At 55.1% G+C, this 27781-nt stretch overlaps 8 protein-coding genes and 1 non-coding gene across 9 annotated transcripts; 2 read left to right on the forward strand and 7 right to left on the reverse strand.

Annotated features, from left to right (window-relative positions):
- Positions 1-1349: 1349 nt before the first annotated feature.
- On the reverse strand, positions 1350-4334 carry CONPUDRAFT_157533 (uncharacterized protein; the record flags this gene model as incomplete). The annotated part of the gene is made up of 2 exons (XM_007774488.1): positions 1350-4048; positions 4148-4334. The coding sequence occupies 2 exons, from the start codon at positions 4332-4334 to the stop codon at positions 1350-1352; spliced, it is 2886 nt and encodes a 961-aa protein (XP_007772678.1).
- A 1894-nt stretch (positions 4335-6228) lies between these two features.
- CONPUDRAFT_109836 (uncharacterized protein) lies at positions 6229-7635 on the reverse strand. The gene is made up of 2 exons (XM_007774489.1): positions 6946-7635; positions 6229-6871 (listed from the first exon to the last, which is right to left on the reverse strand). The coding sequence occupies exons 1-2, from the start codon at positions 7574-7576 to the stop codon at positions 6747-6749; spliced, it is 756 nt and encodes a 251-aa protein (XP_007772679.1). The 5' UTR covers positions 7577-7635; the 3' UTR covers positions 6229-6746.
- Positions 7636-8059: 424 nt separating this feature from the next.
- On the forward strand, positions 8060-11251 carry CONPUDRAFT_129539 (kinase-like protein; the record flags this gene model as incomplete). The annotated part of the gene is given in 13 exon segments (XM_007774490.1): positions 8060-8463; positions 8509-8668; positions 8724-8748; positions 8809-8876; positions 8929-9035; positions 9131-9387; positions 9405-9502; positions 9579-9652; positions 9716-9796; positions 9866-10081; positions 10156-10303; positions 10366-10881; positions 10952-11251. The coding sequence occupies 13 exon segments, from the start codon at positions 8060-8062 to the stop codon at positions 11096-11098; spliced, it is 2301 nt and encodes a 766-aa protein (XP_007772680.1). The 3' UTR covers positions 11099-11251.
- A 136-nt stretch (positions 11252-11387) lies between these two features.
- Positions 11388-11471, reverse strand: CONPUDRAFT_t101. Its single transcript has one exon. It is a non-coding gene; the product is annotated as a tRNA-Ala (tRNA).
- Positions 11472-11902: 431 nt separating this feature from the next.
- CONPUDRAFT_168251 (uncharacterized protein) lies at positions 11903-15630 on the reverse strand (the record flags this gene model as incomplete). The annotated part of the gene is made up of 9 exons (XM_007774491.1): positions 15498-15630; positions 15182-15440; positions 15082-15103; positions 14994-15029; positions 14893-14943; positions 14793-14840; positions 12767-14739; positions 12613-12705; positions 11903-12555 (listed from the first exon to the last, which is right to left on the reverse strand). The coding sequence occupies exons 2-9, from the start codon at positions 15189-15191 to the stop codon at positions 11903-11905; spliced, it is 2886 nt and encodes a 961-aa protein (XP_007772681.1). The 5' UTR covers positions 15192-15440; positions 15498-15630.
- A 156-nt stretch (positions 15631-15786) lies between these two features.
- On the reverse strand, positions 15787-18538 carry CONPUDRAFT_84419 (uncharacterized protein). Its single transcript, XM_007774492.1, has 7 exons — positions 18473-18538; positions 18076-18418; positions 17967-18017; positions 17620-17906; positions 16721-17576; positions 16521-16668; positions 15787-16461 (listed from the first exon to the last, which is right to left on the reverse strand). The coding sequence occupies exons 2-5, from the start codon at positions 18201-18203 to the stop codon at positions 17359-17361; spliced, it is 684 nt and encodes a 227-aa protein (XP_007772682.1). The 5' UTR covers positions 18204-18418; positions 18473-18538; the 3' UTR covers positions 15787-16461; positions 16521-16668; positions 16721-17358.
- A 712-nt stretch (positions 18539-19250) lies between these two features.
- CONPUDRAFT_157537 (uncharacterized protein) lies at positions 19251-21601 on the forward strand (the record flags this gene model as incomplete). The annotated part of the gene is made up of 6 exons (XM_007774493.1): positions 19251-19593; positions 19640-19795; positions 19844-20015; positions 20066-20436; positions 20492-21093; positions 21146-21601. 6 exons carry the CDS (start codon positions 19251-19253, stop codon positions 21599-21601), a joined length of 2100 nt encoding a protein of 699 aa, XP_007772683.1.
- A 289-nt stretch (positions 21602-21890) lies between these two features.
- Positions 21891-24400, reverse strand: CONPUDRAFT_157538 (uncharacterized protein; the record flags this gene model as incomplete). The annotated part of the gene is made up of 3 exons (XM_007774494.1): positions 21891-23033; positions 23093-24073; positions 24131-24400. 3 exons carry the CDS (start codon positions 24398-24400, stop codon positions 21891-21893), a joined length of 2394 nt encoding a protein of 797 aa, XP_007772684.1.
- Positions 24401-26065: 1665 nt separating this feature from the next.
- Positions 26066-26817, reverse strand: CONPUDRAFT_157539 (uncharacterized protein; the record flags this gene model as incomplete). Its single annotated transcript, XM_007774495.1, has 3 exons — positions 26066-26233; positions 26296-26475; positions 26533-26817. The coding sequence occupies 3 exons, from the start codon at positions 26815-26817 to the stop codon at positions 26066-26068; spliced, it is 633 nt and encodes a 210-aa protein (XP_007772685.1).
- Between the last annotated feature and the right edge of the window lie 964 nt (positions 26818-27781).

Genomic DNA, 27781 nt, shown 5'->3' on the forward strand with positions numbered 1-27781 from the left:
ACGGGGCGGATATTTCCGACTGTGCACCGCGCTCCCCGTTCTGAACTTCGCACAAGGGTTCGCAAGCTGTGGGCAGGCGATAACAAATGCGGACTTATCCTTCCACGTTCTGAAACAAACGGTTGATGACCATCAACTTGCTGATAGTACCAGCCTTCTTGTTCGTTTGTTAACGGCAAAACATTGCATCAACCGTGCGCTAACTCTACCCCTATCGGTCATCTCGGAAGCAAATCTAAATCCATCGGCCCCTGGTGCCGCACAGCACACACAACAAAGAACAAGACTGCTGAATAGAATACGAAATCCACCCTTTGTTTTCTGCTCACAGCATCTACAGCTAGCGCCCGCCGTACGCCCAATTGAAAGCCGGCCTCTCCCGCGTAAGTGGCGTCCCAATCGTCTGGCCAGATAAGCTTTCTGAATCGTCGTCTGAGCTCAGTACTCAGCCTAGGCCATAAAACAGAGTTCAGCTGCGCATGTCATAACTTACAGCTTAGCGCCCATACTCGATCCTCCGGATATCAAACTCGCAGAGGCAGTCCCGGAGGCATCGAGTGGCGTCGCGGGCCTCCAAGCTCCAAGCTTCTTTCAGGCCCTGGTCCACCCAAGTTTGCTCCCGTCCGGCGTTTCAAACTGCGGATCCACATTGTACATGCAGTAGACGCTCAGCATTTCCAGCAGAGGGGATCCCGGACATCAAAGGCACCACGGCCTGTCATGCTGCTCACTAGCGCCTTGTTTGTGGGCGACTGGGAACTTGAATGCAGAGGAAGGAAGAAAGCTGAGCCGGCCGCATGGTTCACGATAAATTACTGAGCATTAATCTGTATAGTACACAGCTTCGGTGGGCAGCTAATAAGGAGCGTCGCGGATCCTACACACATAATAATATGAACTTGCATGTAGAGGATCTTTGGATATCGTGCGTCAATGTAGACATGCAGAACAATGTTAAGAAACAAGGGTATGTATGGGCAAATAAACGGAGAGGAGAGCCAGGATATAAACTTGGTACGACTGGATTACCTGGGGCGATATGCTAGACGCGCGCAGGGTATAGGGGCGACAAAGCGAAAGCGAGCGTGAGATATGACGGGGATCAGTGAAAGAACGGGAAGAAGTCTAAGGATATAAGTGGCTGGAGTTGTAGGCGAGTGAGATGCAGCCGACGTTCGCCAACAGCAAATAATGGAAGCTAAAAGCGGAAAGGAAACGAGAAAGCAAGTAGCAGGTAGCGAGCGTAATGCAAGGACGGATATGGGCGTGCGACGTAAGGACCGGTGAGCGATTTTTCGATGACAAACACAAGGAGGAGACAACGACAGCAGCTTGAGTGAGACCGCGTTTTACTTGAGTCGGAGCGCCCGCAACTTGGGCAACACATCGTCCATCCGCGTCTCCTCCCCCTTGTCGCCCTCGTGCCGCTGCACCCTGACCGAATACTCGTCTTGCGCGGCCTTGGCCTTCTTGGACGCTTCAGCCTTCTTAGCCGCCTCTACCTTCTTAGCCGCCTCGATTTTCTTAGCCACCTCCGCCTTCTTAAACGCCTCCGCAGCAGCAGCCTTCAAACCCTCCTCCAAGAACGGCTCCGAGCCCTTCCTATACCCACTCGCCGCCGTCTTCGAACCCGAGCTCGAGCTCGCCCACGGGGGAATCCACGTCCCCGCGTGCGCGCCCCGCTTTTCGACGTTCGCGGTGTCTCCGCTCACGCTGTGCCCGCGCGAGCGTCCGAAGATGGACTTGCCCGACGACGACGTGGTGGTAGTGGTGGCCGCGGCGTTGGCGGACGTGCCGGACCGGGTCGACGTGGCGGGCGAGGGTGACTTGGTGAGTGGCTTGCCCGCCAACGGAAGACTCGTGTTAGAGCCAGCGTTGGCGTTGGTGCTAGCGGCTTGCGGACCCGCCCATGCATCGGGCGGCGCCCACGGCCACGCGTCTTTCTTCTCCACGACCAAGGAGCCAGCGTCGGAGTCTTCCCCGCCGTCGATGCGGACGACACCGCTCCCGGCGTCGCTCGAGGTCTTGTGGCTGCTGCCACCATCGCTCCCGATCTTCGCCTCTTTTTCTTTATGCCTCTTTTCCCTCTCCCTCGCCTCTCTGACCCGCCTCTCCTTCTCCTTCCTCTCCTTCTCCCGCCTCTCTCGCTCCAGCTCCACATTATCTCTTTCAACCACAGGCGAACTCGGCACCTGCGACGCCTGCGCCTGAGCCTGCACCTGCACCTGCACCTGCGCCCTCTGCGCCGCCCTAACCGCCGCAGGCGACAGCCCCATCGGCGGCTCGACACTCTGCCGATACGCAGGCTCCATCGCCATCATCACATCGACCACCGACACCTCGCTCAGCCGCCGCATGCGCACCGCCGCCGCCTCGTTCATCTCCCGGATCGTCTCCTCGCTCGGGGGCGCGCCATGTGGTACGGCGGGCACGGGCGGGACGCTGCCAGCGCTGTGCGACGTCGCGGGGCGCACGTACCGCTGCTTGGACAGGCTGTACGGCCGGCTGCCCGAGCTCGAGCTCGAGGACGCCCCCGCGGCGACATATTCGGTTCCGTGGGCGGGGCTCCACGGCGAGGCGGGCGGCTGAGTGTTCGGCGTCGCGGCGGTACCGCGCTCGGAGCCGCCCACAGAAGGCTCTTTAGGCCGCACGGCGGTGGGCGGCTCGACAGTGAGGAGAACAGAAGAAACATGCGCAGCCATATCTGCACCAGACTTGCTCGTAGCCTTCCTATGCGTCTGCGCGTGCGTCGATGAGCGAACCTGCGACAGCGACTGTGATACAGGCCCACGCGTCGTGGGCGATAAACTCGTCTGCGCGGTACCTGGCCTCCGGTGGGTGCGCTGGTCCGTCGAGGGGGACGGCAGAAGTGGTGCTGAGTTGGTGCGGCTGCGGGTGGAGCGCCGTTTTAAGGTAGACGGGGACACGTCAACGATCAAGCTAGGGTCGGGATGCGCGTCGTCGGGGCGCGGCGACCCCTCCCGCTGACGTCGCGGTGGCTGTGGCTGTGATAGGGGCTCAGGGGAGCACAAAATGATGTCCCTGCGCGATGGATGTGGCGGAATGAGGAGGGGCGGCAGCACCTTGCGCTCTTTTGGCTTGCAGGCCCGTGGTGCTGGTGGGCTGTCGCTGCTGTTACTGACGGTGGTGCTCCTCGACGCAGCCTTGGGCTCTCCCTCCTGCGCACGCTCTCGTTGCTGCTGCTTTTCCTTCTCCTCAGGGATAGATTGCACGGACGGGAAAGTATGCAGCGTCAGCTGCTTCCGTGGCCCATGCGGCGAAGCTCCATGAGTGTGAGCATGCGCACGCGCATACACCGCAGCCAAAGCCTGCGCCCTCTCCCTATCTTCCTTCCATTCCATCGCGTGCCCGAGCTCCCTCAGCTCTGTCCTGCCCTCGAGCGTAACAGCCCTCGTCCTCGGAACAACAGGCTCGCTCGTCGACACCTTGAGCGTACCAGGCCCCGGGCCCACTTGAAGATACCCATCCGGAACCCGCGTCGCGCCCGCACCGTGCTTCGACGACCCCGACGGCGGAGGATGCGGAAGCGGCCGCAAAGGCAGACTCTCCGTCGAACTCGCAGCACTAGCCACACGGCTCCCGCTACCGACGCTCAGCAGATTGCTAGTGCTCGAGCTCGGGCTCCCGCCAAACGTGGGCACGCCATAGCCAAACAGGTCCGGGCGCGCCTTGAGCGCGTTCCCGCCCGCGAGCGCGAGTGGCTGGTGGCCCCCGTTCTGCTGGCCGCCGAGACCGAGCTGCGAGATCGACTCCTTCATCGAGCGGACCTGCACGCTGGGCGTCTGCGGGACGGAGAGCCCGCCGTATGCGTTGGATATGGATGTGGACGAGCCGCTACCGGATTTCTCGGTATTGGCGGAGCCTGGGGCGGAGGTGTTGTTTGCGGAGGTGGCAGACGTGGGATATGGCGTGGAGGCTGAGGGTGTGGCGGACGTTATTGACGTGGCGGGTTTTCGAGAACGGGGAACGGCGAGGTCGTTGACTTCAGAGACGGCATTGAGGTGGTTGAAATCGCGAGCACCGGAGGCTATAGGCAGAAGAAACGTGAAGGAAGCGGTTAACATATGATATCAAGGCTCTAAGGACGATGGCGGGCAAAGGAGAGGGGAAAGAAAAGGAGACGTACTGCCCACAGCCGTTATATCATCAGCACTCGCCGCCTTGACTTCCATGTTGCCCTTTGGGAACATATGGAATGTGCGCTTCGTGCGCTTCTTGATCATCTGGTGATCCTTGACAAGGCGCTCCATGGCCCTAGCCTTCTCGGGCGGAAGGGCACTGAACTGCGACTTGTGCGAGACGGAGGGAATCATGGCTGGTCACTGGATGCTACTTGATGTTCGCTCCGATTGGAGGGTTGCTTCTTCTTATGGACGATGAGGTGTAAAAATGCGTCGGAGAGGGGGGCTAGCAGTTTGGAAGCCGTGTGTAGGAGGAAATCAAGACAACATACCACCCGAGGAGAGTGGAGACCCGAGCAAGGGACTGGAAGCAGTCCGACTCCAAGGTTGTCGTAGACGGCTGCAGTGGGTGGTGGTGTGTCGAAGACAAGCCAGAAAGCGAGAGCTCGTGTCCCGCAAAACGCAAGAAGCACACCAGCGCAGCAGCTGGCCCGCCTGAATCGGCTGGATCGATGGGGTACGTCAAATAACACTTGGGTCCGTCACGACGAACAGTTGAAGTGGCACGTCCTGTCTGGGCTAAAGTGACGGTGTGCAGGTGGGTGATGGTTAGCGGTAGTGGGCTATTGTCATGTCTTTGAGCTCGCCACGGCATCAGTCAGTTATTGATTGACATGGTGGAAAAAAAAGAAAGCGATCAGAGACAATGATTGGGGCTAGCAAGTATACTGATGCGTCAGAGGGACAACAATAATGAGGAGGAGAATCGTGACGATCACCAGATCAATCAACCGGCACGTCACCCAACTTGGTAACCACTCCGGCCCTTGACGCCATATTACCCCGGATCAGCACATCACTCAGGGGCTTTGCTCCTTTCAACCGTACTTTTTCTCCTTTTTATCACGGCAGCACGTTCAGAGCCGTTCAGAACATATCGGTCTTGAACTTGGGGCAACACACCTTACATTAAGCGATAGGACCCACAACGCCAGAGCCTAACCCCCGATTCGACACGGCACTTGCGGCGATAACCCGTACCACGCACAGCCCAACCCACCGTCGACATCAGTTGGTAACCTTGGGTAACCTTGCAAAGAAGCTTATGAGGAGCTAATGAAATCCAACACTGTTGTCGCCACCTCGGACGCATTGCTCACTAATGCAGCCTTGATCATTTTGATCCTCCCGCCGGCCATCACTTGCGTACGAGGGATCGCTGCCGTTTCGTCTCGGTGCGGCCTCAAAAAGTTTTACAACGTCTGTCGGAACATGCACTCCATTTTCAAGAGACAGAAGATCTGGGGCCATGGGCGAGAAGGGAAGCGCCTCATACGGTAGGAAGATTGTATGTATTTATCTTGGAGCACAGAGGACGCTGCGAGATATGCGAAATCACAGTGTTCACGCGTTCACCCGGATTTCTATCCAGCTCATCATACTGATGCCTCTCCTATGTAACTCCGAGTACGAACTAACCAAGCACTCAACATGCATGCCTCGATGTCCTCGAGGCCGAGGATACGACGGATCACGCGCACCTTGTGCAATCGACAAGGAGGATGGTCCCCAAGACAAATCAATGTCGAGTCACCAGTACTTGCACCAACGACTCACCGCAGACCAAATACCCCACTTGTAAGCTTAAGGGGCCTCTTGGCGCCACACGGCCAACAAGAATCGCATCTGCAGCCGTCTTCCTCAACACGGTGACCACACCGCGGTGCCATGTCTTTACGAAAATAAGTTCTCGCCCTGTATAAATATCCTAGCATCTTTGCAGAACGAACGTTGCGGTCCAACTTGTATAGCTGTTTTATGTTCGTGTGGACTGTGTACACTATTTGGCCTAAACAATTGTGTCAATTCCGTACACATCTACCTCAGTGAGTTTGGTACACAGGAAAATGGTGATCAAGAGACCGGCTTAAGTACGATCGTAAACTTGTAGTACAACACCAATAGTGTACGTAGATGATCGAGACTCGCGGATAAGCATAGGAAATAATTCATGATAACGCACACACATTACCTTAAAATCGCCACGAACGTTCAAATACTGTGAGCTGATTCAAATAACTTGATCAAAATTACCTTGAAATTACTATGAACCACAGCCGTGGACCAGCTCCGAGCACTACCTGCATATCCACACCACCCATACTCCGTCAGTCAAGCAATGCCACATGTACTCCAGCTATCTACATAAGCGCGTAATGATTATTATCGAGACCCATAGGCAAGGCCCCTGAGCCAACAAGTATAGAGAGAAAGTAGTTCGGATGAAGGCGAAGCACGTATGCAGTACGTACTAAATGCGTCGAAGACAAACTAATCGTAAACTCAAGCTCCACCACCCAGAGAGTAAGGTAGACAGAGGTAGAAAGACTACTACGCATCGACGCATCAAAGAATCCTCGGAAAGTTCGCAGTCCATTCGTAACTATGTACATGCATGCACGCCTACTTGCCGTGACTAACCGCCGATCGTTTCCACCAAAAAAAGGTCCAACATGAAGAAGTGACGAAGAGAAAAGAAGTAAGCGAACGTCCTAACAGCGACCCCCCTTTCGGCGCTAAAGTCCATATTCTTCCCTGCACCCTTCAGATACGACGCATGATAGTCACACCAGAGAGGAACATGACCACCAGCGTGATGAGCAGGCCCGAGAAAGCGGGGTTGGCAGCGAAGGCGGGGATAGCGCCAGAACAACCCGGACACGACCAGCCTAATTGGGCAAAGAATCGATGATCATCCATCTATACTTAGCCCAACCTCTACCGAACAAGTTTATGCACGTACCGCTCGTCAAAGGCGTGTACCCCTGGGGCGTATACAGCGCGAACTGCAGCGCGCTGTTCGGCGAGAGATACCCCGCCGCGCGCGCCGCAGACGGACCCTGGTCGCCCCAGATGTGCAGCGTGTACTTGGCCTGGGCGAGCGGCAGGCTCGGGTTGGCGGTCTGGTACGCGTACGGGTCCCAGACGACGCTCGTCGCGGTTCCCGGGATGATGCCGTCGGTGGGCCCGACCGGGTACGTGTTCCCGTTCTCGCACACGGCGGAGACGGTGAGGTGCTGCGGGGTGACGAGGATGTAGGAGAAGTTCCAGGCGAAGGTGATCGGGTTCGAGGGCGCGATTTTGTAGTAGGACGTGGACTGTTGTGGGGGCTGGGTGATGGTGAGCAGGCCGGCGGCGGCGGTTTCGGGGATGGAGATGTGCGAGAGGGTGGAGGCGGTCCCGGTTTGTGAGCCCGTCTGCGAACCCGTCTGCGAGCCTGTTTGGGAGCCTGTCTGTGAGCCCGTTTGGGATGACTGGCTGCCGCCATTGCCGTTGTTTCCTCCATTGCCTCCATTACCGTTGTTGTTGCCGCCGTTCCCCCCATTGCCGTTGCCGTTGTCCTGACGCCTCTCGAGCTCGTAGTGGATGGGCATTGTGATCGCAAGCTATCTGAAAAGCGAAACAAAGAACGGTGGTAGAAAGAGCGAAGTCTTGATGACCACGGGGGGAGAGGGGTCGTGTGTGGTCTCAGATGAAGGGAGGCGGCTTACTGTATGCCATGCATTTTGTTCGCCTTTTCTCCCTTTTGGCAACGTCCGGACATGCGGGCGGCGTTCAAATTCAATCGACGCGTTCTCGGTCCGTCGTGGCTGTGCCTCTGTGACCCTCTCTTACTCCCTCCTCTCGTGTTTGATCTCCACTTTCATGACATTTAACGACACTGAAGTGCGCTGACCGGGTGAGTATACTACCACAGCGGCATCGGGTCCAGGTCGCCGCGTGCACAGACACCATGTACTCAAACGTCACAAAGGCAGTGGAATATAAACTACAACGTGCTCGGACGTAACCTTCGACGTAATCCTCGCAAAGAAACCAAAAAATTGCTCTCCGTACCAGCTTGACCTCCTCCATCCATGTTCGACGAATCCAGCCAACCGCCGTCTCCCCAACACGCCCTCGTCACACTCGCCCCTCTCGACCCCGAATGGCGGCCCATCTTCCAAGCCTCGAACCAAGTCGTCTTGTACAACCCCACCTCGCACGCCCTCTCCATCGCAAAACAGCCCTCCAAGAGCGACCTCCGCCACCACCATCACCACCACCACCGGCACCCGATCGACGCTCCTGTAGCTACAACATCCGCGTCGCCGTGCCCGTACTGCCACCGGCCCCTGCCGCCGGGCTTCGAGCGCGGCGACGAGGACAGCGAGGACGACGAGGGCCTGCTGCAGCGCGAGGCGCACAGGCATCTCACGCCGCAGGCGGGGCATTCGCGCACGCAGAACTATTTCCAGCTGCTCGCGATCGCGAACCAGGCGTCGTCGCGCCCGTCGAGCCCGCCGCCGCAGCTTCCGAGTGTGAGTGGGAGGAGTGACAGCGGCGGCGCGGGTGGAGGTGCTGGAGGGGACGGCGGCGAGCGTGGGTTCTCGAGGGAGGCGATGGCGGATGGGTATTTCAAGGCGTTTTTCAAGGAGGAGTATAGGCTTGGGATGGGTGCGAATGGGAGTGTGTACTTGTGTCAGGTGAGTTTGGCCTTTGATACTGGCGTGAGCGTGTGCTAAGCGCCAATGTCTATAGCACGTCCTCGACGGTAACCTTCTCGGTAAGCTGTTCTTCGAGCTGGTTGGTAGCGAAGGATCGCTTAACCTCTCATGATCTCCAGGCCAGTTCGCCGTGAAGAAAATCGCCGTCGGACAATCGCACTCCTACCTCATAGGCATCCTTCGCGAGGTGAGCACACCCAACTTCACCAGAGAACAAACCCTAACGCGTCCTCGTATAGATCCGCCTCCTCGAAACCCTCCGTCACCGCAACATCATCACATACCACCACGCCTGGCTCGAAACCGCCCAATTCTCCGCATTCGGACCCCGCGTCCCGACTCTACAGTACGCCCTCTCATCCCACCCTCATAACCATCACCATCACCATCACCACCACCGACGCCCGCTACGCCCTCATCCTAACTAACACCATCGCATAGCGTCCTCATGCAATGGGCCGAAGGCGGCTCGCTCGACGACTTCATCGACATCCGCCTCGGGCGGTCCACACGGCTCCCGCATCTCCGGCACGGGCACGGCGGCACCGACGCGGACGCGGACCCCGCGGACCCCGCGTCCGCACCCGCAGCCCCGGATCCGCAGACGCCCTCGGCGCGCATACGCGCGTTCAGGGCGATGAAGCGCGCGCCGCCGGAGGAGCGCGAGCGGCTGCGGAGGGCGATGGGTGGGGATGGGTGTGGGGGGGAGGGGGAGGGGGAGGGGGAGGGGGAGGGTGGAAGGCGGTGCATCTGTTTAGTGCGGAGGAGGTGTTGAGTCTGTTTAGGGATGTTGCGGAGGGGTTGGCGTTTTTGGTGCGTTTTTTTCTCTCTCTTTCCATCCCAATTGCGAAGAAGGGCTACGGTGATTAATGCGAGTGGGTTCGTTCAGCACGACCGCTCGATATTGCATCTGGATCTCAAGCCCGGGAATGTGTTGTTGACCTGGGACGAGGGCCAGCTCATGTGAGTGTCCCTATGTCAGTCGTAGGCTGCTCACGCGCCACTCACATCTGACCTCCCTTGTAGCCCACGAGCGATGCTCTCCGACTTCGGCACCTCGCGCGACATGCTCGCTTCTAAGCCCGCCCGCTCAGGCAACACCGGCACGTAAGTCCTCGCCATCCTCGCGGGCCACCACATGAACCCAAAAGCTAACCCGGGCGTGCCATCTACAAGGCTGGAATACGCGTCCCCCGAGTCCCTCCCGGACCTGGCTACAGGCCTGCTGCGCGAGATTGACTCCAAGGCGGACATGTGGTCGCTTGGCATGATCCTGCACAAGATCCTGTTCTTCCGCCTGCCGTACCGCTACGCGACCGACGGCGAGGCGAGCGCGGCGGATGATGCGGATAAGATGGATAGGCTGGAGAGGGAGGTGCAGGCGTATCCTGGGTGCGTGGTTACCGTTAACTTACTGTGATCGTGTTGTTCAGCAAAAATGCTTATTTGATTATGGCGCTCGACAGGTTCCGCTCGTCGGCGTCGATGGGCGCGGCGTTCGAGGCACGGCACCTCCCCCGCGCGTTCTTGATCCTCCTCGAGAGCCTGCTCAACGTGAACCCGTCCCTGCGGCCCTCGTGCGAGCGCGTGCTCAGCGCGATTCGAGAAGGCAGAGTACGCTCTCCCACCTCCTCGCGTCTCCGCATACACAACTCACAAGCCACGATCCACTGCAGTTCAACCCAGTCGCACCAGACGCGACCGCCTCCTCCGCAGGCTACCTCGTCCCCGTCCCGCGGTCCTCCGTCTCCGCCACCACTTCTCCCTCGGCCAACAACCACAGCCCCACACACGCACACGCGCACATACCACCGCGCCGGTCCCCGCCGCCCCTCGGCATGCTCACGATGGGCTCTGCCTCTGCCTCCTCCGGCGTCTCGCAGGACAGCAGCATCCGAGACGACGACGATCACGAGCGCTTCTACGACGGGATTGAGGAGGAAGAAGAAGAAGAAGAAGAAACCCGGACGCCGACAGCTGAAACCGAGAAACACCCCGAAACCGCCGACATGGACGCGGCGGCGTACAGGGACGACATGGCGCGCGTCATGCACAGCACGCGGACGCCGTACGAGGCGTCCCGTACGACGCTCGGCCGGGTGTGGCACATGCTGCCTGGGCCCGCGTCCGCACGGCCGCGGGGGAGGGCGCCGTGCGTGCAGGCGGTGAAGAGTGTGGTTTTGGCTGCGAAGGTGCGTATCCTGCCTTTCTGTAATACGTTGGCGTGAGTGTTCAGCTAACGTGACCGACGTGCTCACGTAGGCGGTATCCCTCACTTCACTGCACTCTCATCCGCTTGTCTTCGCCATCATGCTATCAGTCGCAGTCGTCGAGACGCTCGTGGACTCGTTCGTTATCTCGCTGTTGTTGGGTGCCGCGCATATAGCCGTCTTGTGGCTATTTCATTGATTTAGGACTCGTTTGCGAACTGTAACCGCTCATCTCATCTTCGTTTTCCTCTTCATGTGGCATATACTATCACCTCTCACTCCACTACTTCTCGGAATGTACGCAGTAGCCCTCTAGCAGTCTTCCTAGCATCCACTCGAAATAAATATTCAGCCTTCGACTTCAGCTGGAGAGGTTGCCATTCGGACGCATGTCCTTGCAGCTCCCTGGTGGTAATACCCTTATGCATACCAGCAAAACGTTCATTGAGGCTAAGTGTAGTGCGAGCGAATGAGGGAGGGTAAAAATGTGGACAAATCCGGACTCGAACCGGAGACCCCCCGCACTCAGCGCCATGCTAAGCGGATGTGATAACCAGCTACACCATATGCCCCTTGAAGTGGCTGTACACTGAAAACATATAGCTCCTGTCAGTCACCGAGGCGGATGTGATAATGGATTAATAGTTGGTGCTCCCAAGGTGCTCCCTGAGTCGTAGTGCTTATGATTTTGATATGGCACGTCACACGAAGTCCCACTCCTGCTACCTTGGACTGACTACGAAAAGCTGAAGTTGACCAAGAGCGGGCGCCTCATGAACATCCTGATTATTTGGTTTTCGATTAACAAGAGTAATGTAATTAAAAACTAGGGTGTAACAGACCGCGAATTAACAGTATAAATGAGGAAATGTCAAGGTGATAGAAACCCGTATTAAATCACAAAAACCCCTACAAAAGATGTCGCGGCATTTGACGTTGAACCCAGACATAAGATAATATACCCTCAATAGAAGTGACGGCTAAAGCCCTCGACGACACGAATTCAGTTCGCCGAGACGTCGACCATAGTGTCCGGTGACTCGATCGACTTGTCTGGAGCAAGGCAGTTTGTCTCCCGTACGGATGGAAGATTGGTGAGGTACGTCAGCTCGCTAGCCGTCATGTCAAAGACCCGGCCATAGCGGCGGGGGTCGTTGCGAGGGAGGACTTTGTCGGTGGAACGTAACAAGAGAGGGTCCAGTGGGTTGTCGCAAGGAGTTACAGGCGAACAGTCCCCTTCATCGCTATCCGAGCTTGGCGAGGAGCTTCCGGATGGGAACGAAGGGGTAGTAGACGAGTCTGAGTACTCAGTGTCGCTGCTGCCAGGGGAGAGCATGTTCGATATAGACGTCCTCAGTTTTAACAGTGACCACTTCCGAGTCAGCGGGCTACTCTCCCTGGTGCTTGCATGGGCGCGACTCGCGTTACCATCGTCACTCCAATCCTCAAAGAAACTTCGGGGCTGAATGACGGGCGGCGATGGTGGCAACACATCAGACGTCGAGGGCATAGCAGGCACGATGTCACTAGTCGACGTGCGATCAGGAAGCCTGCCGACGGTAGATGGAGGAGCGGGGAATAGGTCGCACAGAGCGGAGATAGGCACGTCGTAGGTTTCGTTTGCCAAGTCGAGGCTATTACCGGTCTGATTCATATCTAGCAAGCGGCGACTTGTTCAAGAAAGCCTCGTGCAGAATGTGCCAGTGGACTTACCGAGTGGCATCAAGTGGCGGTCATTCGTGTCGACGCGGATCGGGCGCGAACAAACCGAGGCCGACCGAGCAGTGACACTGGACTCAATCAAGGCTGGACGACGTTGTGGAGGATAGTCAGCACGGTTCCGCAAGAAGAGCACAAGCAAACGAACCTTTGAGCTCGTCCATATCCTTCTCTACATCCGCAATTAATTGATCGAAATCGCTGCTCCCCGTACTTGTGTCCATGAGAGACTCCGTTAGTGCGGTTTCCTCTTCCAACTTCGAGTGGTCCTTGATTGTAGAATGCTTCTCATCTGCGAACCTGACCCGTCGACCCTCGTGTCCCGGCCCACCAACGACCGAAGTCCTGACGGCTTCTGTTGACACAATTGCCGGCACCGATGAAGCGCGACGCAAAGAACGGGCGAAGGGAGTAGGTGCTGACTCCACAAGAACCGAGGTATTGCGAGCTGAGTTGGCAAGGCGGAGGGCGGATAAAGGCAGATCATCCTCAGAGACGATGGGAGGCAGCGAATCCTCAGCCCTGATCGGTCCGCTTCTATACTGTGGCGCACGAAAAGCCAATTCCTCCTTGGCACGCGCCAACGTAGGACGGGAGGCAATAAGAAAAGCAGACTGTGCATGAGCCACTGAGACTGTCGCATGGTTTGAAGAACAAGGAGCGATTTGCGGTCGATGCGGTCTGTCAGGAAGGGGAGGGGGAGAACAGTCAACTCTAATTCGGCGAGCTTCGTGACGCAATGCGCGGATATTTGAGCTTGAAGCTTTCCTAGTGGCTGACGGCCCTGACTGCGACCGGAGGTGACATTTCGGACGAATGGGACTCGGAGGCGGAGAAGGAAGTTTCGGCGGAGGTACCGATGGGCTCTCTTCATCTTTAAGGCACGCAATGGGCAGTGGTTTAAGAGTAATCTCAGGGCGAGAGGGAGAGTGTGAGCGGTCAGCCTTGATACGACGAGCTTCGTGTCCTAGTTCGCGAATCCTAGAAATCTTCTTAGGAGCCGCGGTTGGAGGCCGTAGGCCAACACGACGAGTAGGAGGTAGGGGAAGCGGAGGGATAGGCGGCGCAGTAGGATTGGAACGGTATAGCTTTTCCTTGGAGCAAGATGCAATCTGAGGCTTGGTGGTGCAAAGGAGAGGGCGACCGGTGCCCTTCACGGGAATACCCAGGTTGAAAGACTTAGGAATTCGCTGGTGAGAAGACAAGGACTCAGCACAACCAGAGAGACGAGATCCCGAGCTGAGGACGTGCGGAACGTGCAACGTCGGGCGAAGCGAGCCCTCGGGCAGAGAGGTACTAAACTCGAGGTCGTGAGCTAACTGATGTCTTGGCCCGTCGGAAAGGGAGCGGACGGGCCCTCTTCGGCGTGAATATAAAGAGCCTGAAGGTTGAGATATCCGGAGCGACAGAACATCAGAGTTAGACCGAGCGTGTGCCTTTGCACGGCCTTCTTGAGAGACTGTTGCGCTTGGGAGATGCTTGGCTGGAAAACCAGGGTGAGAGGGTGCCTTGGCGGAGGTGGCCGAGACGATGAAATGCGGCGCGGGGACAGGTTTAGAGGGCGACGAAAAGGTGCAAGAAGATGAAGAGCGCCTGCGAAAGAGATTTTTCACAGGGGAAAATTGTAAACTAATCCTGCGATTGATGGACGGAGGTCGAGATGAACTGGTGTCGCACTTTAGACGGTCGAATGACTCTTGAGCCTGCTTGAAAGCAGCGGCGGCCTCGCAAGCGTCCAGCTCAGCTGCTGCCGCTCTTGACTCAGCCAACATGAACCCATCAACGAGGACACCCATCCGTCCTTCCATGCGCGCGAGGCACCCACGGAGCTCTTGCGCCTCGGCTTGAACTTCTTGCGCGGCGTGTTCGCTCCGCTGAAGGCGCTCCTGCAGATGGATGACCTTGTCCCAGAGAGTCTGGACATTCTCATCCTTCTTGGCGACGCGGTACTTGGTCAGCTCGACGTGAATGCCGTGGAGGTCCTTTACGCTAGCAAGCTCTTTTAGAGTAGCATCATATTGGCGCTTCGTACCCTCGAGCTCGGCGGTTAGGATACCGAATCTGACCTCGGCCATGAAAAGCTTGGCGCGGAGGTCTTTGACGACCTCAGTCCCGGATTCCCTTAAAAATATGTCAGCGGAAGCCTGGGTCGGGTTAAAGCAATAGGGCCTCACGCGTCGTCGATACAGGGTGACGAAGTGAAGGAAGGCGCGTACGTAGAGCTGGCATTGGTATGAGGGTGCGTATACACGAAAATATGCAGGCGAGCCTCACCTAGAACATCCCAGTGCCTCGATACATGGCTTCAATTCACCGCATACTGTCCTAGTATCCGTGTTAGGCATAGTTATAGAATCGCTTAACCCGAGACTTACGAGGGAACTGCGCCAATAGTAGGATCTGGTGAATCCCTACTGACGGCATCGGTATGAGAACACTAGGTGGGCGAGAAGGAAGGCTCACATCGAGTGGGAACAGGCGGCGGCTGACGATGAGACAAGGCGCAAGGAATCAAGGAATTAGCACATAGGTGAAATTTGAGGGCTACAGAGTGGCTTCTTACCGTTGCTCATGTATTGAGATGGCTGATGACGGAGGACGGGGTCGGAGACGTGGATGACGTGCGCGAGCGAGGCCTCTTATGCGCGTCCAGAAAACTAGTCCTTGAGTCACATCACCGGACTCCGCTGAAACGAATGTTTCATCAGGGTGCTAAATCAGGAACTTCAAGGTAATCGGTCAGAAATCAAACTGGGGTCGAATCTTTATGGATGACTGCGTCTACCGACGAAGACCCGACAGAGTATGTTTCCGGTTCGTTGCTGGATGCCGATGTTCCACGTTTCAAAGCCTATAGAGGGAAGGGGGACAAGACGTACATGAAACCAAAAGCCCTCAGCCAAGTTGGATTGCATTTTTAGCGGAAGTTCATTGGGTCGGTAGACGTTGACGAGCGAACGAGTATCAGAGTGCTGATCGAGACCAAGTCTCAATTTGAATGCTCAAGCTAAGCTTCAGACCCGTGTCGACGATCGAGCCTGGAGTACTTTAGTTGTGCAGTAAGTCGGAAGTCGGAAGCACGGCTAAGACGTGGGCGTGAGAAATAGGTGACCATGAACGTCAAATGCATTTAAAATCAGTTATGATATATTTTTGGATATTTACGGGTATAATTATAGCTGGTAATTATCAGGATAAAACAACCTTGCTTGCCGTCGTAGACATAGAATCAAACAATGCAATGGTACAAAAGGGGAAGGGAAATCCACAAAAATAAGTCAGGGCAGCTGCCAGCAACTACCCTTAGACCAAATTGCGGATACCATCCCGGTGAACCAGTCTACATCATCGAACGCCGGAGTCTGGAACTCGACGAGCCGACCGAGTATGCCGATTGACGAGAGAGGGGGCAGCGGTACAATAGCGAGTTGGGTAGCCATGTACATGACCCGTGAGCGCACTCGTGTTGGCGCTTGTCGTCTTCCGGAGAAGTCACCGAAGATGTTGCTGGAGAAGTTGGCGGAGAGGAAGATCGTGACGAAGTCCGAGGAGTAAATGGCACTGTAGGGGACGACATCAAAGATGAACTAGATGATGCCGCGTCCGTCGAGTACTCCATGTCGTCGTCGTCTGAAGAGAGGGATATTGATGATGTGTCACCAGTGACACATATTGAGCCCTCGAGCAGATCTTCCTATGCCTTCTCCTGTCCTGCGCATGCGTGAACGTCGACACCAAATGAAAAACCGGCCGGGTGGCGGGGTGATGGGTCGTAGCTCCAAAGATTCAGTAGCCGCCCATCGTCGATGGACCGCTTGACGTCGGACAATATCTTACTGACAGCTAAAAGAGAAGGCCGAGTCAGCCTATGCCTTAGAAGTGGCTTGAGAGTCGTTACTCACCCATGTAGTCAGATTCAACTAATCCAGAGGAAGGGGATGCGGACATCGGGGAATAGAAATAGTTGCGTGTTGAGATCAGCCGGCTGATATTGTCCACTCCGCGCACAATCCCACCCTCGGGCTGGGTGAGAACGACTTGCGGAGACGCATGGAGACCTGCGCAATGAACACGATGCATCAATGGCTGCGTCAGAAACGTGATGAACTGGAGACACACTCTTCCTATCCGCGATGTAGTTTTCGACATCCTCCAGCTCCTGCGCGCCAAGCCTCTTGAGGATGACGCGCTTGAGGATCTTGATCTCCTCGTCATTGGCAGCGGCTTCCTGGCCCACGGAGAAGATCATCTCCGGGAGCTGCATGGCGATGGATAGTTGGTCGCCTAGGTCACCCTCGAGCTCCTGATTGGTGTACTCGAGCGCCTGAATCTTCGACTCGAGAGACACGACGAGCTGGTCCAAGCGATGGATGTGGTCGAGAAGAGAGATCTCGGCGGGGTCATGAGAGGGATAGAAGAGGGAATGGGGCGCGGAGGCTGAAGATGAGAAGGAAACCTTTGGAGAGAAACCGGAGTGCATGGATAAGGTGCAAGGTGATAGAGGGGATAAGGGGAGTGCGGGGGTGGAAGGAGAGGTAGATATTGTAGTAGAGGACATTGTCGGAGATGTTGTGGAATGCATGGGAAGGATGGGAAGAGACAAGGACGAAATCAATGAAGAAGGCATGCGGGAAGAGTTGATGACAGAATCGAAAGAGGATAGGGCGACGGGGGCAAGTGGCGAGGCAGTGTGGTGATCGCGAACGCTGAAGACCTTCGATGTTCCGGTCCTGAGCTCCGCTATCGTGCGCTCGAGAGCCTCCATCCGTGCGCAGACCTGCTCGTTGATGTGAAGCAACGACTGTAACGCCTGTCCGGACAACTCGGCGCGGTCGGTCTGAGCCTCGACTTTAAGGTTGGCTTCGGCGAGAGCGGTCTGAAGGGTTTGGGTGTCGGTGGAGGGAGAGATAGAGAGCGATGGAGAAGAGGGAAGGATAGCCTGGCTCTGCTCGGAGTAGCTCCATGCGATGGAAAGAGCCAGCAGCTTGCGTTCCACCCGACGGGTGTGGTCCCTCTGCTCGTCGACCGACGCCTTCTCGCTCCTCCTCCTCTCGTTGGCGTCGTACACTTGCTCCCGTAACGCATCCACTTCTTCGTCCCGAATCCTGACGCGCTCTCGGCACCTGTCGGCCTGGATCTTGAACGCCGGGCGCAACGCCGCGAGTTCGGTTTCCAAGACGGTGTTGCACGCCTTGATTGCCCCGAGCTCGGTCGCGATGATGCGTTCGTCGAGCTCGGCGAGCTTGAGCCGCGCCTTGAGGTTGTTGATTTCGGAAGTGGTGGACGTCCTAGTGTTAACGTCAGGGGGTGCCTTATTGGATTGCGACGCCGAAGTCAAAGACACTCACTCAGCAGGACTGGGACTTTCTTCTCCACGTTCGGTTCCTTCTGGAGGAGCCCTGCGTCGAAGGTGAGCTCGGAGTACACGGCAGGACATGCAGGGAAAACAGAACTCACTTGGAAGACTTTCCGTAGAGCACCATTGCTCCAACGCCAAATGCAGTGACGAGCGGATGGACGATGACCAACGCGAGCCCGAGGGCAGCAGAGACAACAGCGAGTAGGTTGTTGAACTTGGGAAACATTGTTGAATGTTGAGGCGGTGGCGAGATTTGCTGCGAGGTACTGAGGGCGATGTTGGAGCGAAGAGCAGGTGGTGAACTGAAGAAACTTGAAGAGCAGGACCTCTTGATATACGTTTGGTGGTCGCATGTCAGACTGACCGCCGAGACTGAGATCTATAAACAGCCAGTCGGTCTCGAAAAGCGCGCGGTCTGATATGTTATGACACATTGTGAGTCTAGCCTTTCGGTCAGTACTGAGATCACAAGCGACATTGCGACCATATGCATACCAGAAACCGTTGACATCTAAATCTCTGATGTCATTCAAGAGTCTATGCAGAAGAGCGGGCTCCGAGAGGGTTGCAGCGTCGTTGGAAACCTCATTCTACATCGACGTGTCTAGGTCTTTGAGTCTTGACTGGAGATGGATGCTTGCGTGAGGTAGATGATGCGGCTTGGGTGGGAAATGTGGACATACAGAACGGACAAGTACCCAGAGGATGAGAAGAAACACTGAATGCACGCTGGGGCGGATTTGTTTGCGTGTGTTTAGAGGGCTGAGCGCCTCGTCAACAGTCCAACATCCACTACGCATCCTTTCGCGTCGGCTGAATGGTAGAAACAGAAAACATCGCTCTGATTACCTTACAAGACGTCCGACATGCTCTCACAAGGCGGCCATAGTTTCAGCCGCCGATTGCAGAAGTTTAAAGATTTAAACTTTTCGTGCTGCCTTATGCCTTCAGGTTGGCGAGGTGGATACAAACACGTCTGAACGAAATTACCCACAGTCCCGACTGAATGATTGGTCAAATAAGACAACTAGTCGGCGACCTCGAGACGTTGAGGATAACGCGGAATCCGCATTTTCCGGCGGTCCAGCGGTCCCAGAAAGTCCGAGATCTGGGAAAGGCGGCAAGTCGCGGCGGCAGGCTGGGCGGCGCGGCGTCAGTGGCGGTGCTAAAACAAAAATCCCACGATGTGACTGCCGCGCGTCGCCTCGCCGCCGCGCTTAGATTAGATTAACGTCTGTTATATCCCTACACGCCGTATATCTATTCCGCTGTCATGAGTCTCGACATATCATTAATTCCATCTGTTCTTGAAACATATCCACACCTACTTCCTATAACAACGGATCAAATTCAACTATTCGTCAACATATGCAGTCTCATTCGCGATGAGATTGCCCTTACCTACCCCTCGGATGTTGATACCGAAAGTTCAGCCCCGCCGTTTCTTCCAGACACGCAAGCCGAGTGGATCTGCGAGTGCCTAGGCATTACAAGCGAGCAGGCCGAGGTCCTATGGTCCGTCTTTCGGCAAACGATCTGGAGGATGGAGGATGCAAATAAGCAGTATGTGACTCTTGCTGACTTGTTTATGGAGAGCGGCTGGCGTGAAGGAATCTGTAAGTACTCTCTTTCCTCTATAGCTCAAGTGTTTAAACTATTCAGCCTTCATTTCACTGTTCCCCCCAATGCGCCGGTGCTCTCAGCCCGAGTGCAAGGACCGGCACTCCGAAATGCGGAAGGAGTACGTGCGGGACGCGATAGTATTCACGTTTAATCACGGTATCCAATGGGCCAAGTCGGTTTACCTCACATGCCTGGGTGCGTATTATCTCTTCGGCCGATTTCACTCGCTCTTATTCTATGCAGCCTGCGGTACCAATTACCGCAACAATTACTACGTGCCGCGCGTCCGTGTCAAGGACGGCCAACCATATCGATATTACTACTCGAAGCTTCCTCGCAGAATACAGGTCGGTGAGCATCATTATGTAGATCTCAGGCTCGCACATATGTGGACACAGGACATGATGATAAACTCGTAAGTCCAGCCTGCCGCTCTACTCATACTAGTATTCTGATTCTGCATAGTTCCTCCGCTGCAGGTCTTGCGAAGTTATACGAGCAGACCTTTGCTCGTTCGCTAGCTGACATCGAGGGCTGCTACTACACCCGGCCCAAGCTACCGTACGCTATAACGCGGCTCCCGTTCTCTCCTAGGCTCAGAGGCGACCACGTCTGGTCAGCCTTCGTCATCCTCGCTCTCCTTCGCGATGCCCGAGCCCACCGTCGACTCCTTCGAGTGCTTCACACCGGCGAGCAGCGCGTACGCTTCAACGCAGCCATGCACGATCGGAATCTGCGCATTATTGCGCTTGGCCAGCGCGAAATACAGCACCACTGCAAAGGCTGCATGCGCATATACGAGGAGAAAGAGGAGGGAACAGGTAAAGTAATCTGGAGTAAGTCCTTCATTTTCTGGTCTCACTCGTACGAATGCTTACATTGTCCCTACAGAAAGCTGCCAGCCCGTCGTCAGTGACGGGCTCACAATCGGACATCCGTGCTGCAAAACGTTCCGGTGCACGAAGTCACTCGACAAAGTCCGGAACCACTGGTGCCCAGGCTGCGCCAAGCTCTGTGCCGACCAATGCGCCGTGGAGAATTGCACCAGGAAAATAGTACCCACCGACAACACGAAGATGACGTGCGATGACGAGACGCACGTCGAGATGGAGAGAAAGACCGTCCAGCGCGGACAGTCTATGTTCGTACTAACTAGCCGCCTCACACGAAGCAGGATATCTGCTCCTGACTTCGACGCCGAAACCGACGACGACGCCCTTGTCTGGTACGAGGTCGACGCGCTCAATCGCGTCACTCAGCGCGTCGACAGCCATCCGGTCAACGTAGGCGTCTCTGACGCTGACGCTGATCGCCCTGATCGTCAAATAAAACCAGCCAGCGCGCCAGCCTCGTGCCCCAGCAAGACACCGAAACGACAGAGGATCCTTCTTGCTCGTCGTCGTACCGCGTGCGAGGTTACACTCATTCGCCCGTGTGGCATTATTCTACAGCGTGCTATGATGTTCGGAGCTGAAGCAGTCTCGAACGTACTGGTAAGAATTTTAATATATTTTATGAACGGTAAAATACTGATCTCATCGGCAGAAAATGACGAAGACATCGTTCAGCGTACCTGGCGCACGAAAGCCCGAGATGTTCATCTACGACACGGCTTGCGAGGCCAAGCAGCAAGCCATGAACCTCGACGACGACTGGTGGGATGACGTCCATATGGTCGTTGATCCGTGGCACCTTGTCACGAAACACAAGACCACTCACGATTTTTGTCAGAAGTACTGTAATCCGGCGAGCTACCCCGAGCTCATGCGCGAAGATGGTAAAGGGTGGTGGTTTAATACGTCAGTCGCCGAGCAGACGAACGTTTGGTTGGGCAGCTATCACTCTATCTTGAAGGAGATGCTGCCCATCAAATACAATTTCTTCCTGGACGAGATGATTCGTCTCAAGAACATTGATACTATACAGACGTTGAAGGATAGACGACTTATGCCCATGTATTACCCATCAGACACTGAAGCTCTAGAGTCTGTTCTTACATAGTTGAGCTCTGTATTAATATTATCGTTCGCTCTCAAGCTCTGTCCTCACTCGATCGGTTGAACTCTGTATTATCATCATTAGCTCTCAAGCTCTGTCCTCACTCGATAGCTAGTTTTAATTTGTACACATGTTTCATTCGTATATATGTTTCAATACAGATATACCATCGTTGTCGTGAGCTGTGCGCGTTGTGTGTTTTTTGGCTTCGTCCTCTGCTCCCTAAAAGACAAAACGAATATATATTCATACAGAGCAAGTACAGAGAGTATCAGAGTAGTATGTTATATACCTATGGAGCCTCAACCATCACAACGTCGTCATCATCGCCCTCTGAATCAACATCGCTGTGAGACCCTGTATACAGCAGTGGGGGATTAGTCTCCACGTTGATGAGATCGGCCTGGTGCATCTCGACGACCTGTCGCCGAGTGCGTGATGGCTTGAGCTTGAAGGTCGTCGTGACCTTGTCCCAGAGTCCATCCGTCGTGTCTGGGATCGCTCGGATGTTGGACTTCCAAGCATCGTCGGCCATGCTCCATCGTGTCTTTGCGTCGCGTAGAGTCTCGCGAATATACCGTATGTCGGGACCGAAGAGAGCGTGGAAGCGGTCGGCGGGCTTGATATGAGCGAATCGGTTGTCGTCAAAAAGCTTGAGGGCGGCTTCGATGTCCTTCGCGTTCCAGCCGTATGGGAAAGGTTTTTTAGTGGCGATTGTCGATGGTTTGAACCTGGGAAGCTCGGAGATGTCGCCAAGGGCCCGTATGGACGTGTTCGCCGTGCTAGCACCTGATTGCGATGACGAGGAGCAAGACGGCGAGGAACTAGACGTGTCGGAGAGCGAAGGATCGAGGGAGGAGGGCGGAGCATATCCAGGTGGCTGAGGGCCGCCCTGCAGAGCGAGATAAACCATTTGCTGCGTTCGGTTTGGCGAAGGTACAAAGGAAGACACCGTACGCTGACGCTTGCTAGGGCGAGCAGCTTCTGAGGACGAAGGAGGCGAGTTGAGAGACGAAACCGAGGACTGGCTGGGTGAGGAAGACATGGGCTCGGGAGTCGGCGATCTAGTACGCTTGACGCGAGCTGGCTGCTTCAGTTTTGCACGGATTTTCGAGCGGTCGGCGGAGAGGCCATGCCTGTAGGAAGGCGCTGTGTAATCCTTCACGCTGGGGCACCGCGTGACGCCGTTGATCCGGAAGACCAAGACGTCCTTGTGCTTGACGGTAAACCTGAAGGAGGAGACAACTGCCAACCAATCCTTCCTCCGTTTGTCCCAGACTTCGACGAGCGTGCGGTCGTCAATGTTCGGCAGCTGAGGAGTGCGCTTGGAGGCCGAGACGAGGTCGAAGTACGGCCAGTACGGGATGGCCGATTTTGTTTGGTGAGACGGCGCGTTGGATCCTTGAAGAGCGAGCTTGATGGGTGGATCATTGTTCTGACGATCGATGAGCAAACGGAAAAAAAATACAAGGAAATATGGAAAATGAAACATACGGTGATAAAAACAATGATCTCAATCTCCTGGGTACTTTCCTCTGCGCGAGCGAGCTGTTCCTGCTCGTCTCGGTGGAGCAGACTCTGCTGGACGCTGGCGTCGTTGGCCTTCGTCACCCAGTCGTCATTCAACTGAGTGGTGGGGGCCGAGCGTGCGCCAATGCGAGGCTGCCGTGAGTTAAGTTGCGAAGGGCGTGGTATAGAAGTCTGAGATGGAGGTGGCATCGAGGGCTGAGAGAAAGAAGCAGTAGAGTGGGGCGTTGGCGAGTCAAGCGGCAGATTATCGAGGGCTGGAGAGTCGATTGAAGAGAATCCTAAGTCGGGGAAATTGACCGCAACCTCCGAAAGCACGGATAGGTCGTCGAATTGAGGGTTCAGACCCCACTCTTCATCTGTAAGCTCGGGAACTGACCACCGAGGCAGCGATAGAGATGGAGCAGAATAAGACGGGGTGCTGCGAGGAGGAGGGGGTGCCATAGATCCGGACAGCGCAGGAGCAGAGGGCGCGGGAGCAGCTAAACTCGCCTTCTGAAGCTTGCCAGCGCACTCAGGGCTATGGTCCTTGGCCGTCGAGCATCCGATCCGATCAGCCGCAATACAATGTTTTTTACACATCGTCTTGGAGCAGCGTGAGTTCCGCTGGTTCGGCGCCGATTTGGGGCAGCCGCCTTCCCATGTACACTTGAGGGCACCGGCGACGAAGGGTCCAAGGGGAGGATAGGTACGGGCATGAGGTACTGGCTGACTAGCAGCCGAAGTGGAAGGTGCCGATGGGATGCTTTGAGGAATAGAAAGTGCTGGTAGTGGAACGGTGGCAGCGGGAGAACGTGCGGGAGGAGATGAGGCGGGCGAGGATAGAGGTGTCCAGGAGTTGTCTGAGAGGAGCATGATGTGCTCTGGGGCGCCAAAGAGAGGATACCAGTGCCAGAACTTCCTGAGCTTGTCGCCCCATCCCAACGGATGAGCGTGGACATTCTCGCACTGGATTAATCGTGAGCGATACAAATGAAATGGAATATAAAAAATAGAGAAACGTACGACGACAAAGTAGCGGTTAATATGATCCGCCCTACCGTTGGCACAGCGCCTGGGTTGCAGCGATTGATGACACCAAGGGCAGTAAGGAACACCGTCAATCTCATAGGGCTCGTCCGACGAGCTAGAGTGGCTGCTATTCGACGTAGATGGGCCGGTTGAGGTAGACGGATGGCCCAATGGACAGCTCGAAGTAGATGGACAGCTCGACGTAGACGGAGAGCCCGAGGTAGTTGGACAGCCCAAGGTAGTAGAATGGCCGCCTGGGCACATGCTTGCTGCTCACCGCGACGAGGGGAATAAAGAAAATAGAGAAAGTGAGGGAACGAGACGAAGAGGGAGTCTGGGGAGATAACGCTTTTTATTGGGGACAGTTATCTAGTACAGAAGGAATTCTACAGCCCTAATGGCGAAGGAATACTTATCTGTGGCTCACTGGCCCAGGGGCGACGCGCCAGTCGCGTCGAGATCGTGGGAGTTTGTTGTTAGCACCGCCACTGCCGCCGCGCCGCCACGCCGCCGCGGCGGCAATTGCCGCCTTTCCCATTTCCCGGGCGTTCTCAGCGGTCCAGCGGTCCAGCTGTCCAGACTTAGTCCAGACGATGGGATCATTGTGCTTAACTTCCTTCACAATGACGCCATACACCCGTGCCCAGGACGATCCCCACACACAGTTACCATCAGCCCACCGCTTGACCTCGCACTCGAGTGGTCTGCTTTCTACGGGACCACATTCAAGGCGTCAGCAAGGCGTTTGCCCGGCGCTTGAATGGGCAATGGCTTTACTGGTATCATTTTTGGCTCGTTTGCTGAAGAGACTAGTCTAGCAGTGTAGTATCACAACCATATATATATACTTTAATCTTTCAAGAAGAGATTGAAACGGAAGTAGATATCTTGAGTCGTTAACCTGTGTGCGCAGGGCAGAGGAGGAGGATAGAACAGATAGCGGTCGCTTCACTAAAACAGGGGCTAATTATCTAATTATGGCCACACGTCGGCTGTTTTATTTTTTCCCGCGCATGTGGCTGGATGGCTGGACAGCCGGACAGACGCGGCTACAACGAAATCCGAATTCCCCGTTAACCTGGAGACGTTGCCGACCCAGGCCAGTCCCGCACTGCGTGAGACGAAAGCGGCAAGTAGAAGAGAAGTAGATCAACAGCCTTGCCCTTCTTACGTAGTCCCCTAGCAAGTCGTAATTTAGTTGGTGGGGTTCGCGGGCTAAGCCTACGGATTGCTGGTTCAAGACGTCGTATACCTGACAAATATCCGTGGGCGGCTGGCCACTACCATCAGCTTTTCAGCCACCTGTCGTCGACGTTCACGCGGGTGGCTTGACGCTCTTGTATCGTTTTATTTCTTCGTATGATGACTCTGCATAATGGAACCCGAGGTCAATGAGCACGCAATGGTGCGCACCAAAGCATTCGCAACGCCACAGACATTTTCGCATATCCCGGAAACTGTGACCTCGTGTGCGGCCGCCCGTGCAGACTTGGTGGGGTTGAAGAGTATCGGGGGTACTGAGGGTTCTACAGTACTCCCTCTGATCTGGGTGCAGACGCACTGGCGAGGAAGATGTTTTTCAAGGAGATCCTTTTAGGAGCTGTAAGAATGTAAGGGGTATATATTGTCAAGTATAGACCAAAGAGCGCAAAAGACCGAGCTAAACAATGAAGAAAGATGGAACGAGTGACGTTGAGTGGCAAGTAGATCCGGGAAAAGAGACAAGGAGCGACGACGGGGCGATAAGAGAATTGCTGAAAATGAAGGGATTGATCAATAGCAGACCGACTCGAGCCCGGGATTAGAATGCGCGCAGGCTGAGAATAAGCAAACAGTCCGAGAGATGAAGAAAAATCAAAGAGCGATGAGGGCAGATTGGAACAGGGTATCGAGGATATAACGGGACGAATGGGAAAAGATCAGGAGAGATTAGAATATATCGCGAGCTATCTGGAGTAGATCTTCCCATGGTGCGTCGGGCATGCGGCGCTTGATTTTACGATACGGTGGGACTTTCCACTGCTCAACGCAGCTGTGCTCCTTGATCTGAACCCTCGCGCTCATCCCTGGCGACTGGCCGTCCGTGCTCCCAAAATACTAAAACAAAGCAAGTTTTGCTCTCGTCAGGTGCGTTGAAGCTGCGGTCACTACCAACGCACCAATACATCCCCTGATTGCAGGTACCCACGATCTCCAAAGCGTAAGTGGGTGACGACAGGTGTTTCACGATCGTCAGCAGTGTTTCCGGATTCGATGAATGTCTGTTCATCGTTGACGGAAACGCCTCTCATGACGAGGACGCTCCCGGTCGGAGTCATGTTCTTAATCCGAACTTTCAACTACGATGCCAGAAGCTTGTCAGTGGGCATAAAATTCAGCTGAACGTCATCACTGACCCATACGGCTTCGCCGTTCTGTTCGGTGACTCCCTCAATATCAATCCAAGCATGGAAAGGGTCGATATCACCAAAATTCTCTTCCCCGCTCCCTACAAAGGGGAAGTACCCGTTCTTTTGGGTTGACGGTTGGGTGGCCCAGAAGGCGCAGCCGTACCTTCCAAGGATGATTGGAAAGTTACGACACCGTTCCAGCTCCAGCTCCTTCGGAGGGAAGTAGGGGCTTCCGGGAATGGGATCCAGAGAGACGTAGAGATGTTGAGGGAGCAGAGGAAATAGGTCCATGGAGTCGTGTTAGTCGGAGAGAGAGGGAGAGATGAGAAAAGCGGATGGGTGCTTACTGGCTCGCAGTCGCTTTATGACAACCGCCCAGACTTGTAGAATGCGAAGGGCTGCGTGAGCTAGCCGATGTACGTAACAAGCGTTGTTGAGGGCCCGATAGCGTCGGAACGTCCGCGTCAGGCCCGGACCCGAGTAGCGCCCGTCGCGTCAGGTCCGTCAATTGAACGCTACCAAAATTTCGGACAGAGAGCTTCTGCAATGTAATCCAAGGCTCGAGCCCGCTGGGTTCTGCTCTAAGGAAGAAAGGCGAGTGATAAGGCCAGAGAACGAACCATTTCGTCTGAGCTAGCCAGCGCGACCCAATGCTTACATTTCACCAAACGTCAAAGAGCGATGCATCCGATACCCGCAGCTGCGGTGACAAGGCGACGGAAGCAAAAACACTTGACAGATTATCACACTGCAAGCAATTCAAGATAAAAATGGACTTATTATTTGAAAGATATCAAAAAGATATTTTAAACGGGGGTTATCTGGGCTCAAGTAAATAACTTGTTTTTATCTAAAAGTATTATCAAAACCACCCTTGCCAGCTCTCAAGTAACAATGGCCTTAGATATTTGAAATGTTATCAAAAAGATTATCAGGAACCACCCTATCGGCTTTTGAATTACTGGAGCCTGAAATACTTGAAAGATTACTTAAGCAGTTATTGTAAAGCCGCTTTTGGATAACAATCTTGATAACCCTGCCAAGATTATTGTGAAATTATTGAAAATGTGCTGGGATGTCAGTTCAAATAATCTTCTAATAACATTCTTTATAAATAGCTGATGCTTATCCAAGCCCAATTTGGCAGGCTTTGTCCTATTCCGTGCTACCTATCCTGTTGTTGTTTACCATCATCCTCATCGTTGTCCACCNGCAGCACTATTGTCACCCATTGTCATTCATCATCATCCATCAT

Source organism: Coniophora puteana (assembly GCF_000271625.1).
Source record: "Coniophora puteana RWD-64-598 SS2 unplaced genomic scaffold CONPUscaffold_12, whole genome shotgun sequence".
Taxonomy (NCBI): domain Eukaryota; kingdom Fungi; phylum Basidiomycota; class Agaricomycetes; order Boletales; family Coniophoraceae; genus Coniophora; species Coniophora puteana.

What these genes read in the sequence shown, in the direction of transcription:
- CONPUDRAFT_84419 (XM_007774492.1), bottom strand. Translation starts at nt 18,203, where the DNA reads ATGTTTCCCAAGTTCAACAACCTACTCGCTGTTGTCTCTGCTGCCCTC. An exon ending in GAAAGTCCCAGTCCTGCTGA is followed by an intron (nt 17,907 to 17,966) that starts GTGAGTGTCTTT and finishes CGTTAACACTAG; the next exon opens with GACGTCCACCACTTCCGAAA. An exon ending in CGAGCAGAGGGACCACACCC is followed by an intron (nt 17,577 to 17,619) that starts GTCGGGTGGAAC and finishes CATCGCATGGAG; the next exon opens with CTACTCCGAGCAGAGCCAGG.
- CONPUDRAFT_109836 (XM_007774489.1), bottom strand. Translation starts at nt 7,576, where the DNA reads ATGCCCATCCACTACGAGCTCGAGAGGCGTCAGGACAACGGCAACGGC. An exon ending in GTACACGCCTTTGACGAGCG is followed by an intron (nt 6,872 to 6,945) that starts GTACGTGCATAA and finishes TTGCCCAATTAG; the next exon opens with GCTGGTCGTGTCCGGGTTGT.